Source organism: Tachypleus tridentatus, chromosome 13 (genome assembly GCF_004210375.1).
Source record: "Tachypleus tridentatus isolate NWPU-2018 chromosome 13, ASM421037v1, whole genome shotgun sequence".
NCBI classification, from domain to species: Eukaryota; Metazoa; Arthropoda; class Merostomata; order Xiphosura; family Limulidae; genus Tachypleus; species Tachypleus tridentatus.
In genome coordinates, this window is record NC_134837.1 from 217791317 (window position 1) to 217806014 (window position 14698).

A 14698-nucleotide genomic window follows, 5' to 3' on the forward strand; every position below is an offset into this window, starting at 1 on the left:
TCTTTTTAGAGAAGCGAAGTAGATTTTCTCTATTTTCCTTTGACTGATTACTCACAGTTATGTTGAGTAGAAAAGAAACGCTCACTATCTTTCCTTTTGAGTTTTTAAATTTCACTCTTTCCATCAGTTCTACTTCTGTTTCATCTTCTTGTATTTCTACACTGTTGCTCCCTTTTTCTTCATGACTTCTAAAGCAACTGTAAAACAATATAATATTATATTATCGGAATTCAAGTGACTACAAAAATATTTATGTTATCATCAATGATAAAACAATCTAATAATAAAAAGGCAACGTGTAACTGACATTAACTAGAAGTAAAATGCCCAAGAAGCATTTCATGTAACTTCTATTATTTTGCATAAAGTTTTCTTTGCTGAAAGAAAGATGGAAACCATTTGCAATTAATACGACAAACAATTTTAGAAAAAGATTTTTATTATTCTCATGAATTATTATAGTCGTTCGTAATTGGTATGATCAAATTTCTGGGTGATACCGAATTAAAACCTTCATTTTTAGTTTAAGACCTCCCAAACCTTGATAATGAACAAAATAAGTGATTTTTACTATTGTAGACAAAGTTAAAATTTGTCCATTTGTTCATAGTATTATTATTTCACAAGCCTACATTCAAATCAACGAGGTATGTTGTACCAAGGCTTAGACAAATATATGAAAAGCTACGAATCTCCTGTTAAAAAAAATATGGTGATCTCTCACTAAAAGCTCATTTACATCGATATGACCCTCATTGATGGTCAGAGCTATGTGCTTGTGCTTGTTTGGGTATTGTTACCCAAACAAACCAGTTCATCTGATGTTTGCGGCATACGCCTCTTTCAGTAGTTTATGAGAGTCATAAGTTACAAAACTTATTTAAAATTACAGTAACTGCGAAAGAAATTAAAACTACAATTATGTAATAGAATGGTGCACTGTAAAGTATTGTCGACAGGTTAATATTAGGTCTATAAGGACAAGGAATTCTGTCTGTAAAGCCTAATGTATACAGAAACTAACAAAGTGATCTTATCAACAAAACAAATATGGTTTAACTAAGTCTACCTCATCTTGTTCGATGAAACAGTTATTTTCCTGTAATATTGCAACATTATTATTCAAATGAAGTATTTACGAAACAGCATTTTAAAAAAAAATTAGGGCTATGATTGTGGAAGAAATTGTCCACCAACATATTTATATCAATATATCACTAAGCCAGCTTTTATCATTTTATTTAATATATTACGAATACTTCTAACGTTCATTTTTCTACTACAAAATCCATTACAATAATTCAATACTGTGGCACATGAATCAGAAGCAACAATGATTGAGATTATAAAACTGCCAAGTCACTATTCATCTTCAATGTGCATTTCATTACTTGTACATGGTGCCAAGTAATCACAGGGTGCGATTCAATAAGTTATTTCAAAAGAACAAGAAAAGTGAGGCGTCTAAAATACTACTGAAATCACCTGCTTAGGTGAAAGTTGGAATGTCAGAGATGATCTTACCAAAGGCCTTGAAAATTTTGTCTGTACATTGTTTTGCAAGCAGAAGTTTTAAAGTGTTGACACCATTCCCAGTTTCATGCTCGAATCAAAAAAGCAATGATGATGTATCACCAAAACATATAAAAACATTGATTTGTCAACATTACCTAAACAAGAGCTTGTCTTGAATAACATATACATGGAATAAACTATAAAGTATGGATATGGAAAACAATAGATGTATTCATGTCAGAACTACCAAAGCCATGGGATTAATTGTTCATCTTTAACCACCAAAAGGGCAACACCCTTTCCTTGAACAGCTATCATGGACAAGCAAAGAGCCTCTGAAAATATGTATTATTCTTATTAGTAGAAGTGATAAAATAGCTTACCCAAACAACATGCATAGCACCTATGCCCAAAACAGTGTATCAGGTGATTATAGTGTATGATATGTAGAAATAAATACATTTCATATTGTAATCTATATCACCATAAAGTGAAAAAACTGTAAAGTTTTAAATATCCTTAAACCTCTTTCATGACTTGTTATAAATATGTGTGTGTAAACAAAATCTACAGATAAACAGATAAAGTGAATTGTTTTCTATTCAAAAATAGTGTTTGGCTTCTAAAAATATATCTGTGAAATTATTGTTTGATGTAGTATTAAAAATGTGTATTGTAAGAATATTATGATGCCATATTTAGTTGTTTTTTCAGATTATAGAAGGTGCTTATGTGTAGTAAGGTTCCGTCAAAGACCGAGTTATGAGTAACTGTTTTGCCATTCCAGTAATGTCGATCCATTGTCGTTTTATAATTAGATGACTTAGGTTATTTTATATGCATGTTTCTTCTTGCAGTTTCTAATTGATATCACTGTAATAATTTTAAGTAGGACTGAGAACGATGTAAATTCAAGCTTTAGAAACTACAAGAATAGTCCCTTGTGCATTTTATAGAAGCAGTTGACCAATCAGATATTTCGATATTTTCGGTTATATATTTATTATTTTACCCTACCTCACCAAAATTTATCGGAACGGCACTTCAACACATTTTGAAACCTTTTTAAGAAAAATAAAATTATTTTTTACAGCAAACTATTCTGGAATATGATCACCAGATATGAAAATGTATCGAACAATGGGCCCAGCATGGCCAGACGGTTAGGGCGCTTTACTCGTACTCTGAGGATTGCGGGTTTGAACCCCCGTCACACCAAACATGCTCGCCCCTTTATCTGTGGATGCGTTATAATGTTATGGTCAATACCGCTATTCGTTGGTAAAAGAGTAGCCCAAGAGTTGGCAGTGGGTGATTATGACTAGCTGCCTTCCCTCCAGTCTAACACTACTAAATTAGGGACAGCTATCGTGGATAGCATTCGCGTAGCTTTGCGCGAAATTCAAAACAAGGTATTGAAAAATATCGCCGTCGACTGGTTCTGGAACGTAACGAGAACAAATTCGCTCTGCCTATGTGAAAAAGAATGAAACAAAGGTAATTTTTGTAGATTTAAGTTACTATTTGTTCAACTTTTTTATATGTATTATTCGAGTTGCATTCCCCTTTACACTTAATATAGATCGTATGTGAAAGGAGGGAATATGCAAATAACCAGTCCTATCTGTACTGTATATACTATATACTTCTCTGTCTCTCTTTTTAAATAATTTTACACTATTACACCCAAGGGGCATTGGTTATTCCTACTTACGTCCTCGTAGCGCACACCCACAGCACAGTATGGTCAGCCCATTAGTCCTACCAATGTAACAGCTGACAAAATATTGAAAAATATCTTCGGTATAGAAATCATAAGTTTTCAGTGTCACTAGTTTTTGTTTTTAGTTTGTTAGCCTAATGTTTTGATTTTTTTATTTCGGTCTTTATCGTTTTAGTGTTCATTAACAAAAAATGTACTTGCAGATTTGGTTTGAATTTCGCGCAAAAGCTACACGAGAGCTATCTGCGCTACACGTCACTAATGGTTCCTTGCTCTGGTTTATGGAAATGGTTCCTTCCTTTGGTGTAGTGAAAATGGTTCATTCCTCTGGTTTAGTGAAAAGATTTTGATGAAAGCTCATTGCCTTTTGTAAAGTAATTTATCAAAGTAAGACCCTTTTTTGTACTAAATAGTCAATATACAGTTGGAGAATGCCATGTTTGGTTTTAGTTGCAAGTGTAGCAAGTGTAAGAATAGAAGGTGTAATGTTTGCATGAAATGCAAACGTTATGGATGCAGCCACGATTTGGTTTTCTGTTGAAGTTAAAGTGATTAGAAGAAGTTGATTCGTTCTATCTTTGCAAGTTAAGTTCGTGCTTTTACTAGAGGGATTCTCTGCACAGAAATATGTAAAGACGAAACTAGGACCTGTGATGGCTTAAAATCGATTATATTATCCGCTAGTGATTGTCACTGAAGCGAAACAAGCAAAATCTGTCGACATGGAAAATGCTGTTGACGATGAGTGGAGTAAATCTGTTTATCTGGAAAGTGCTGTAAACTATTTTTGGAGTAAAATCTGTTCACATGAAACGTGTTGCTAAGTATTTTTGTTGTAACATCTATGCAACAGAAATGTTATGTAAACTATTTTTGGAGTAAAACCTGTTGACGTGAAAGGTGGTGCTGACTATGTTTTGAGTAAAATCTGTTGCTCCACAAAGTGTTGCTGAATGTTTTTGAAACAGGTTTCCTGGTGACAAATACTCGTTTTGTTTATTTTATTCGTATACAGTAGTTTCTTGATTATTTCAGGAAACGGATGTGTTGAGTGTATGTGTTACGACTAGATGAAAATAAATGTTTCATGAATTATATGTGTTATGCTTAAGTTTTTACATTTTTCTATTTATCATTTTTTTTTTTTATGAAGCTCTTGGACGAATATGACTTGGATGACAACGTCACAAAACTGCTGGAGTTTTATGAGTGGTATATTCACCCAGTTGTGAATCCTGATGGTTATGAATACAGTCATACTACTGTAAGTATCGTATCTTCTTATATATTTATGACTTGAACTGCTTTAGCGCAAACTTAGATATGATATTATTCAGGTATATACGACAACAATATCCTGAATAACATAACATATATAATTGCGAACGAAACGAATCAAAACAAAATTAAATTAAAAATGATGCATAACTTAAAAGAATATCCAAAGCACAAGGTATGTTGTGGGGCATAAATCTGCCCTCGGTTTTGGAGGTGACTTCGGAAATAGGACTTACATTGCGGTGGGGATACACCGTCTATCAGTCTCAGATGAAGAGATAACATCAAATCACCAAAAAAAATAAAATTAGGAGGCAGAGATGGGGTGGTCAGACCCCCAACGTCCCATATCTATGTCACTTTTCATTGTCTGCAGACAACTGTGGAAAGAAAGATCAATACTTTCCAAAGTAAAAAAACAAGGAAAATATTTGTTATGAATTTCGCGCAAAACTACACAAAGACCTTTTGAGCAAACCGCTCTTAATTTAGCCGTGAAAGACTAGAAGGAAGGCAGCTAGTTAGTCATCATCATCTACCGTATTGAGGTTGGCATTCCAGTCCCCATTATAATAGTAAAGCACTAATGTAACCTAATTATAAGCACAATAGATAATGTATAATACTATAGAGTTATAAAACCCCAACCGATAATCTAAACTTACTAGTATAATTCCCAAACACCACCCATTAAGTTCACTGTTACTACTAATTTTCAAAATTGTGTGTGTGTGCGTATTTGTGTGTTTTCTTATAGCAAAGTCACATTGGGCTATCTACTGAGCCCACTGAGGGAAAGCGAACCCCTGATTTTAGCGTTGTAAATCCGTAGGGTTACCGTTGTACTAGCGGGAGACATTTTCAAACTTACACAGGTTTTTATATGGGATAAGGTGTTCATCCGCATAAAGGAATTGCCAAGTTATTTAAACGACCTTATTAACAAATAAAATTTTTTATCTGATTTAAAAAAAACTCCTTAAGTTTTATTTCTTTATATTCATTTAATACATTTTTATATTTATCACAGAATATTTTTGGACTAAAAAGATTGGAGTGGATCTTGAACAGATGTGGGAAGCATTTAGGGAAACATTTGATTTGCATACAAACAGACAAAGAGAGCAAGACAGTACGATTTAGCAAAGGTTTAGTATATAGTATTAGAGAAAAACATAATAAGTTTAGGAAATTTAAACTTACTGAGAATATTAAAGACTTGGAGGAATGTAGATAATCAAGAAAGCAGGTTAAAAAATAAAGTTAATAGGTAAACCTGAATATGAAAGATTGTTGGCTGATAGAGTTGAATCAAACGATAAGGAACTTTTTTGGTGTAAGATGGGTAAGAATAATGATAGAATGGAGATAAGGCCTCTTAAAATGATGCTGGGGAGCTGATCACGGAAGATTCTGAGATGATAAACTTATTAAAGTACATATTATTTTAGGATTTTATGAAGGAAAAATAAAAGTATTATGTCTCAACGTGAACACTTAATGTATGGGGAAAATATTGATGTATAAGATATCATTTTAAGTTCGGATATTGTAACAGAAAAATTTGAAATCTCAAAATTTATCATTTCCCTGGACCATAAAACTTTTATCTTAGAGTTTTAAAGGAACTTAAATATTTGATTTGTGAACCGCTAGCTAATATTCTTATAGGTCATCGAGTAGTGGAAGAGTATTAGAAGGGTGGACATTGGTTAATATTAGTCTAATATTTAAAGGAGGCGATAAACACTCTCCAAACAGTTATAGACCAGTTAGTCTTACAGCAATAGTTGGAAATGTTTTGTAGAGTGTGCTTAAAGATGCATTGCAGAGCCACTTAAAATATTTTGATATATAAAAATTAAATATGTGGGTGTGAAAGAAATTATTAAATTGGACAGAAAACTGGCTGGATAATAGAAAGTAGAGAGCAGTGATAAGTAAAGTTATATCTAACTGGATCACAGTTACAATCGGTGTGTGTCAGGACTCTTTGCTGTGTCCTCTGCTGTTTGTGAGTTATATTAATGATGATGACTCTGGAATGACAAACAAAATATTGAAGTTTGCAGATAACATTAAATCTTTTTTGTCTTTTTTTTGGGGAGTGGTCAACTTTATCAAAGATGCTCTAGTTTGACAGGGAGATTTAGATCATTTGATGCATTGGACTGATACATGGCATATGATGTTTAACTATCCATAATCTAAGAAGATGCATATAGGTTTTCACATCTGAAATTATTGTTACAGTTTAAATGGTAATACATTAAATTATCCGGTTAAAGAAAAAGATCTTGGTGTTCTGATCGAAAAATTACTTAAGTCATCTAAATAGTGTATTGTACCTAGCAATAAGGCTAATATTATATTGGTTATATAATGTTATATTGGTCTCTTCTGTGGTGTAAAGGAAGCAAATACTATGTCATCTTACTTCATACTACACGCAAAATTGGAAGTTATTGACAGTTTATAGTCAGTATATTAAATTATTTAAAGCACTGACAAATTTAAGCGAAATAAATAATTTATAAATAAGTTAGCGTTTCGTAACTACTATTTTATAAATTAAAATGTACAATAAGCAAATCAAATATAATAAGAAAAAAGAGTAATTTAGTGTTAATTTTCATGCAGTATTTGGAAAATTTTGTTTTTTTCATGACCTGCACTTCGTGATCGTAGTTGTTTGCTATCTCTCTGATGTCATGTAATGTGCAGGTGCTTCGGACATTTTATTGAATGATACTGTTATTTTTGTATTCATGGGCATTTTATTGAATGATACTGTTATTTTTTGTATGCTTAAATTTTTTGTGAAGTGTCACCCTTCAGATTTCAATATGGATTCATAAGATAATAGGAAAAATTGTAATTGTATTATTGAAAGCTTATTAGAGAACAAGTTTGGTACAAAGAGTTTTAGTGATAAAGAAAGTATCATCAGAAATGGTAGACCGATGCCAGCTCTGAGACTAACTGGAAGAACACAGCAGTGCGTTCGAAAATTCAATGTAAACCAATATTACATGACATCCTAACTTGCAGAAGCTTTTCTGCTCACCGTGGATATGGGACATGGAACTCAAACGGATTTAGTTATTTAAATATTATGCATAAGGCAATTAAAAGACATAAAAATTCCTCCAGTCACATGTTTTCAACTCTAGGCTTTGTTTTTGGTTTGGTTTGAATTTCACGCAAAGCTACTCGAGGGCTATCTGAGCTAGCCGTCCCTAATGTAGCAGTGTAAGACTAGAGGGAAGGCAACTAGTCATCGCCACTCATCGCCAACTCTTGGACTACTATTTACCAACGAATAGTGGGATTGACCGTCAAATTATAACGCCCCCATGGCTGAAATGGCGAGTATGTTTGGTGTGACGGGGATTCGAGCCCGCCACCCTCGGATTACGAGTCGAGTGCCTTATCTACCTGACCATGCCGAGCCAACTCGACCTAACTAGATTTGAAAAATCACGGATTTAATTCTAACTAAATAGTCAACATAAAATGGTTGTTGTGAATGCACAATGAAAAGGTTAAGAAGAATAGAGACATTTTAAAAAGATTAATCAACGTATTATGATATTTGTGTGAACAACAGTTAGCATTTAGAGGTCATGTTGAATCACTAGTCTGCTAACCAGGCAGTTATATGTAATTGGTAAATTTCTGCAAGAAGTATGATATATTATTGAAATACCTTTTAGAGAAGTCGAGTGTGTTTTTTTCTGGCCTGTCGAACAGAATCGATAATTACCTAATTAATTGTTTAGGGGAAGAATTGTTGAATAAAATTAAAAGCGAAATAAGTGATTCTCTGTTTGCGGCTCTTATCTTAGGTGAAACTACTGATGCAAGAAGCATTTCTCAGCTTTCTAGTTTAGTGTGATATGTGACTAAAGATGGCGAAATTTGAGATAGATTTCTGGGGTTTACAAATGTTAGTGCAGTTTGAAGAGATGTAGGTATATCCAAGATAGTGTTTAATTTAGTCGATGAATTGAATATTGGGTCAAAATTTGTTGCGAAAACCTATGATGGAGCAAGTATGATGTCCAAGTAGCTGAATGAGCTTCAAAAGAAAGTTAGAGATAAGAACCCAAAAGCTCTTTTAATTCATTGTATAACATATATACTGATTTAAATAATGTCGCAAGCTATGACGAAGATCAAGGAGTGTGACAAATTATTTACAAAATTTAAATCATTATATTTGATTTTGTGAAATCAACAAATCATGTGCATCTTTTAGATACTGAAATGATGATAGGATTCCCGAAAGTGGCCCTGACTCGTTAGAATTATAATCACTGCCTTGGAATACAAGGAAAAACTTGTTGACTTATTTCAAAATATTGTTGATAATTTTGGTAACTGGGATGCAGAAACCTTTATCTATACCCAAACACTTTTATCGAATCTCAGAGATTTTGAGTTCAATTCCTCGTTGATTATATTTCCCAATTATACATATTTTATATTTGATGTTCTACAGAATAGAATATTTGACATATTATATTGCATGAATAAAGTAAATGAAATGATGACTATTATGCAAAAAATGAGAGAAGATTCCGATGAATTCTGGACAGCAGTTGATGAATTATACTCACCTAATAAGAAACAGAAAATTATTTTATAGAGTTTTGGATACAATTTCTGACAAAATTGAAATTGGATTTCAAAGCTCGAAAAACATAGCATTCCTTAAGCTTCTTGACACTAAAAAACAGGAAGAGAAGAAAAAGATATTTCCTGAATTAGTATTAAAATCATCACAAGATAATTTAGAGAATACTTTGATATTCGCCGCTTGTAAACTGAACTTTCGGTTGTGTAAGCTGACGCTGATTTGAAAGAATAACCAGTGAATGAATTATTTTATTGTTTGCTAAATACCAAGTTAGACGCAGTCCTGCAACAACTTACAGAGTTACGCGAGTTAACCTTGACTCTTCCAGCCACCAGTGTCTCAGTTGAGCGTTCTTTCTCTCATTTAAAAAGAATACATAGCTGCACCAGAATGCAGAACGGCAAGAAAGACTTGGAAGTTTAGCGTTAATCCCGACTAAGAAAAAGCTTCTTAATGAAATAAAGACTGATAGTTTCTATGAAGATGTATTAAGATTTATTCAATCAAAGGAAAGGAGGATGGAATTAACATGTAAATAAAATAAGTATCCGAATATGTCTTGTTTTTATCTTTAATTAGAAGTACTTAATCCTAAATATGATTAATGACTTTAAGTAATTAATTTTATCTTTATTGGCCATCTTGCACAATATATTATTATATATATAATTATATCTTTTTTTAATAATCCAACTTTTATACTTTTGCTTCCCTATCAAGACAAATCACTCAGATAGTCCCCTGATGACTATCTGTGCTGGTATCGAAACTCAGATTTTAGCATTGTAAGTTCGCAAACATGCCGCTTTGCCACTGGAGAAGGACAACATTATACGACTATTGCTGTACATCAAATAGCAGTTCCTTAAACAAAATTATCTGAGATACTTATTAAGTTTCTAAATCATATTTTGTACGTTAAAAACATATGTCATACAAGTGCAAGTTTTATTAATGAAACATCTATCCCCCTCTAATGTTATACATGACCCGGCATGGTCAAGTGTGTTAAGACGTTCGACTCGTAATCCGAGGGTCGCGGGTTCGAATTCCCGTCGCACCAAACATGCTCGCCCTTTCAGCCGTGGGGGCGTTATAATGTGACGGTCAATCCCACTATTCGTTAATAAAAGAGTAGCCCAAGAGTTGACGGTAGGTGGTGATGACTAGTTGCCTTCCCTCTAATCTTACACTGCACAATTAAGGACGGCTAGCACAGATAGCCCTCGAGTAGCTTTGTGCGAAATTCCAAAACAAACAAACTAATGTTATACCGTATATTTAACAGACCCCCTAATTTGATGATGTAGCACCTGTTCATAAGACTGTGGTTTATTTTCTATATATTGGTGATCTTTTGGCCTTGACCAATGACCTTCTAAAGTTAATCAGGTGTAGAACTTTGTGTGTTATACCTGTTGTTCAAGTGTGGTGAGTATTCTTTCATCATGTATTGAAGTATTATGTCCGTTCGGTTGAGGATCATCGTCTGTTTATGTTTTGTTGTTAAGCACTCACACTCATCGTGAGTATTGAAACTCCACACTTAACATTATAAACTTCATATGTAACACTGGGCTACCGAGAGGGGTATATTTTCAATGCACCAATGACTTTTCATACAGATATAAAACTTTGTGTTTGGCGCGTGTTGTATAAGTTTGATCAAAATGTATCCATTCAATCTTGAAATATCTTGTCTTCAGAATTAGGAGGGACAGACAGTGCCAAAGTAATCTATTCCGTTCTATGGTGCTTCGTAGTGGAAGTTTAAGAAAGTATTCTCTCTGTTATTTCAAAGAAATGAAGGTGTGGTTAACAGTTAAATGTTGTATACAGCTCTGGGTAATTGACACTTGTTTCATGGTTTACTTCGTCAGGATCGAATGTGGAGGAAAACTAGATCATGGACTATATCGTTAATTGGATGCAGAGGAGTGGACCCTAATCGTAACTGGCCTTTCAAATGGAACTGTAAGTAAATTTTATCGTTTGAGGTAACAGGAAAGATGTGAAACTAGAAAGCGAAATTGTTGTTATAATATAATAACTGTCTTACAGATTTTGTTATAGAGATGACTTAAAAATAATTGCACAATTTACAATAAATATGTACATAGGTTATAATTTATGGAGAATGGAAATTGAGTGGTTGTATTTTATACATACTTGTATTAATTTCATTAATGTTTCTGCTAACTTATGGAAATCAGCAACTGTGAGGCCCCAAGCAGTAAAGTAATTAGATCACAAAGTCTCCTAACAGTTATGTGCTAGTGGGTGTTTAAAGGACACTCTCTGCCCCAGTTTTTCAACCAACTCCAATCTAGAAGCCTAAATGTTACAAGAAAAGATTAAACTTTGGATGTTCTGTCGCACTTTTGTAAAAGGCACAATTAACTAATGAATTTTAATTTTATGTGTAAGTTTATTTCACCAATGCGGTTCCTTAGAAAATCACTTGTTGATTTTGGGTTGGAGTTTAGCTTCCTAGTTTTTTCTTTAACTCCCCCCCAAGCAAAATTAAGATTTATTGAAATATCTATTTTCTATTATCCAAGAGAAACTATTGCATGATCTGAACTTCTTTTAGGTCGTTGTTTCAAAAGCAACTAGAGGATGTGGCTTGATTTTTGTGAGTTATTATTTCAGCAGTAACTTGAATGCAGTCAAACATCGATATAAGGCGCTAGTTGGGGTCCAAAAAATTCGACCGCGTTGTATCTGAGTGCGCCTTATACCGATTTGATTATATATTTTTTTGACCCTCGGGGTGAGCGATAATGGAAAATTTACGCGTTTTGTAGTGAAATAAAGAAAAACAAACAAAACTACTTACACCAATGATATAGCATTTTTTTATTTTTTTTATTTATTAAACTCAATTTTAAGACTGAAATTAAATGTAAAAAGCAGAATTCTAAAGAAATTTATCGAATTCATTACTTTGATGGGGGCTGATATTCTAAAAGTAGTTCCGTCAGAGCAATCATGTGATCGTTTTTACGATTAGACGCTGATTAAAATTAGTTCAATTTTAAAAGTTAATACATATAGTAATTAATTTTAATAATTTATTTACTAATTATTAAAATCTAAGTACAAACTGAAGTCAAATAATTACCAGATAAAAAAAATGTCATGGCAAGGTTTAAAATACGAATTCAGTACTGAAACAAAAACGGATTTTTCAAAAAATTTAATAACAATAAAATATAGTAAGCACATAAAACAAGTTGAAATGCACAAATTTATAGTTACTCAGTAGTCTTCTTTCTTTCAAAAGCCTCCAAAAGTGTCTGTTGTCTTCCTCCTTGGTTCCGCATCCTCTTCGCAGTTCTCATTAGGTCCTGGATCTGTAGTATCTTGCAAATTCCTAGATTGCGGTGTTCTGCCCAATATAGAAGTTGTTCTGTGTACTGTACTGCATTAGTTGAGGTGATGCAATTCCTGAGTTCTTCTGGAATGGGGTCATCTTCTTCTTCTTCATCTGGAGTGGTAAAATCTGTGGGTGCTGCCGCTGGGTTCTCTATTGCTTTCTGGATCTCTTCATCTGTGAGGGGTGGCTGGGTAACTGGTGCTACTTCGTCAATCTCGGCCCACTGCTTCACAAGGGTTGTCAAGGGGAGTCCATCCTGGTAGTCTACAAACTTCCTTTCTGCCTCTGCTACTTCTTCTGCTGTAAATCCATGGAAAATGTCATCTTTTTCTTCTATTGGTTCTGGTTGTGGTTCTGGTGCTGCTTCTTTGAGTCCTTTATTCCAACAATTGATGATGGTGCTCTGGCTTATCTTGTTCTTTGCTCTGTCTTTGACTTGCTTGTATCCTGATGTCTGGGTCTCTGTCTGAAGTGCGAATGTTCTATCTGGCATAGCCTTGTAGTAAAGTGCTGTCTCATCACAATTGTAGATCTGGTTCAGTTCCAAGTTATTCTCCTTGATGTAATCCTGTAGTTGAGGGATGAATTCCACTGCTGCTGCTATATCTGCTGACTTTGCCTCTCCACAAATCTTGATCTGGTTGATGCCGTGCCGCTCCTTGAATCTCTGTAGCCATCCATGGGTGGGCTGCCAATCTTCTTTCTGGTATAGTTGCTGGTAGGTCTTCTCTGCCTTTGCAAGGACCATGGGTCCTGAGATGGGAATGTTGTCTGCTCGAAGTCTCACAAACCAATCATAAACTTCCATGTCCACTGCTGGGTCTGCTGCTGTCTTGGCTTTCTTCCTCTGTAGTCCTGTCATTCTGTGTACCTGGTTGCAGAATTCTCTCAGTTGATCTTCATTCTTCAGCCAACCTCGAAGTGTAGACTCTGGAACTCCTATTTCTTTCATAATCTTGGTCCTTGCTTCCCCGTTCCGGATTTGCTGCACAATCTGTATCTTCTCTTGTACTGTGTAAGCATTCCTTTTGGTGCCTCTCTTCTCCATGGGTATAAATACGCTGTATGTTGAAAAAATATGAAAATCGCAGTCTGTCGCCACCGGATGGTCACTATCCCATTCACTCACGACAAAATTGATTCGGTCGACGAAATTCTGCCTACGAGCTGGTGTTACAAGACCTTTCAGTTATTCGGCGATATTAGAATAAAAGGGAATAGCTGACGTCACAGATTTGCAAGAAACTATTTCGTCTGAAAGCTTCTGGGGAGCGAGCTGTTTCTTAGAAATTTATATGGTTTCAACATTGACGCTATCGTTTGCAGCACTTCATGCCACTGTCACTGGTGTATGAGTGTAAATGACTCATCCTTCGTCATCCATCGGTCGATCAAGGATGACTTGTGGTTTTAATGAAAATAAAGTTTTGATACTTCTTGCCTACGCACTGAGAGCTATCCTATGACTGGCAGATTATGTACTTTACTGCAGTTGACAGCGCCAGGAATTATTACATGCAGGCCGGGGTTTGATCACAATATGCGGCGTGAAAACCATACAAAAAGATTGAAGTGGATTTGGTTTTTTGATCACATTAACCGGCTGATTACATTAAGCAGTGGTAATATTAAGCGGCGGCCTCTGTAGAAACCCCCAAAAATTTGGGGCCTAAGACCCCATCGCGCCCAACTGATTATCGCGCTTTATCGATGCGTTTTATATCGATGTTTACCTGTATTTGGAGAAAGCTTATGGCAGGGAGTCGTGAGAGTTGGTATACTAGTGTCTCCCAAAGAGACACGTGGCCAGAAAGCTGATCAGATTAATGAAGGAGTAACAACAACCGTGGAGACGGATATACAGAGAAGGGAAAAGTTTGAAGTAAACGTTGGGCTGCAACAAGGGTCAGTCATTGTTCACTTGTTGTTCGTCTTCGTCATCGTGTCTTGAGTAAGGAGTGCAATAAGGAGAACTTCTGTAGAAGCTATTATTCACCATTGAGTTTATCATAATCGTCAGTTAATCACTGGAAGGATAGGATTGAAGAAGGCATGAACAAAAATGGTTGGTGGAGAGCAATACTTATGAAGGACAGAGACCTCTGCTAAACGGAACAGCCGCAGACAAAAGAAAAGTAGAAGAGTAGTTCAGTAGAAACTA

The 14698-nt window shown here is 34.7% G+C and overlaps 1 protein-coding gene across 3 annotated transcripts in view; it reads left to right on the forward strand.

The window, feature by feature from the left end:
- Positions 1-14698, forward strand: part of LOC143238363 (carboxypeptidase B-like) — a 47663-nt gene that overhangs the window by 19406 nt on the left and 13559 nt on the right. For all 3 annotated transcript variants that reach the window (XM_076478512.1, XM_076478511.1, XM_076478513.1), the window contains exons 7-8: positions 4392-4502; positions 11039-11132. In XM_076478512.1, the coding sequence (XP_076334627.1) occupies positions 4392-4502; positions 11039-11132 (205 nt within the window). The remainder of the gene's footprint in view (positions 1-4391; positions 4503-11038; positions 11133-14698) is intronic.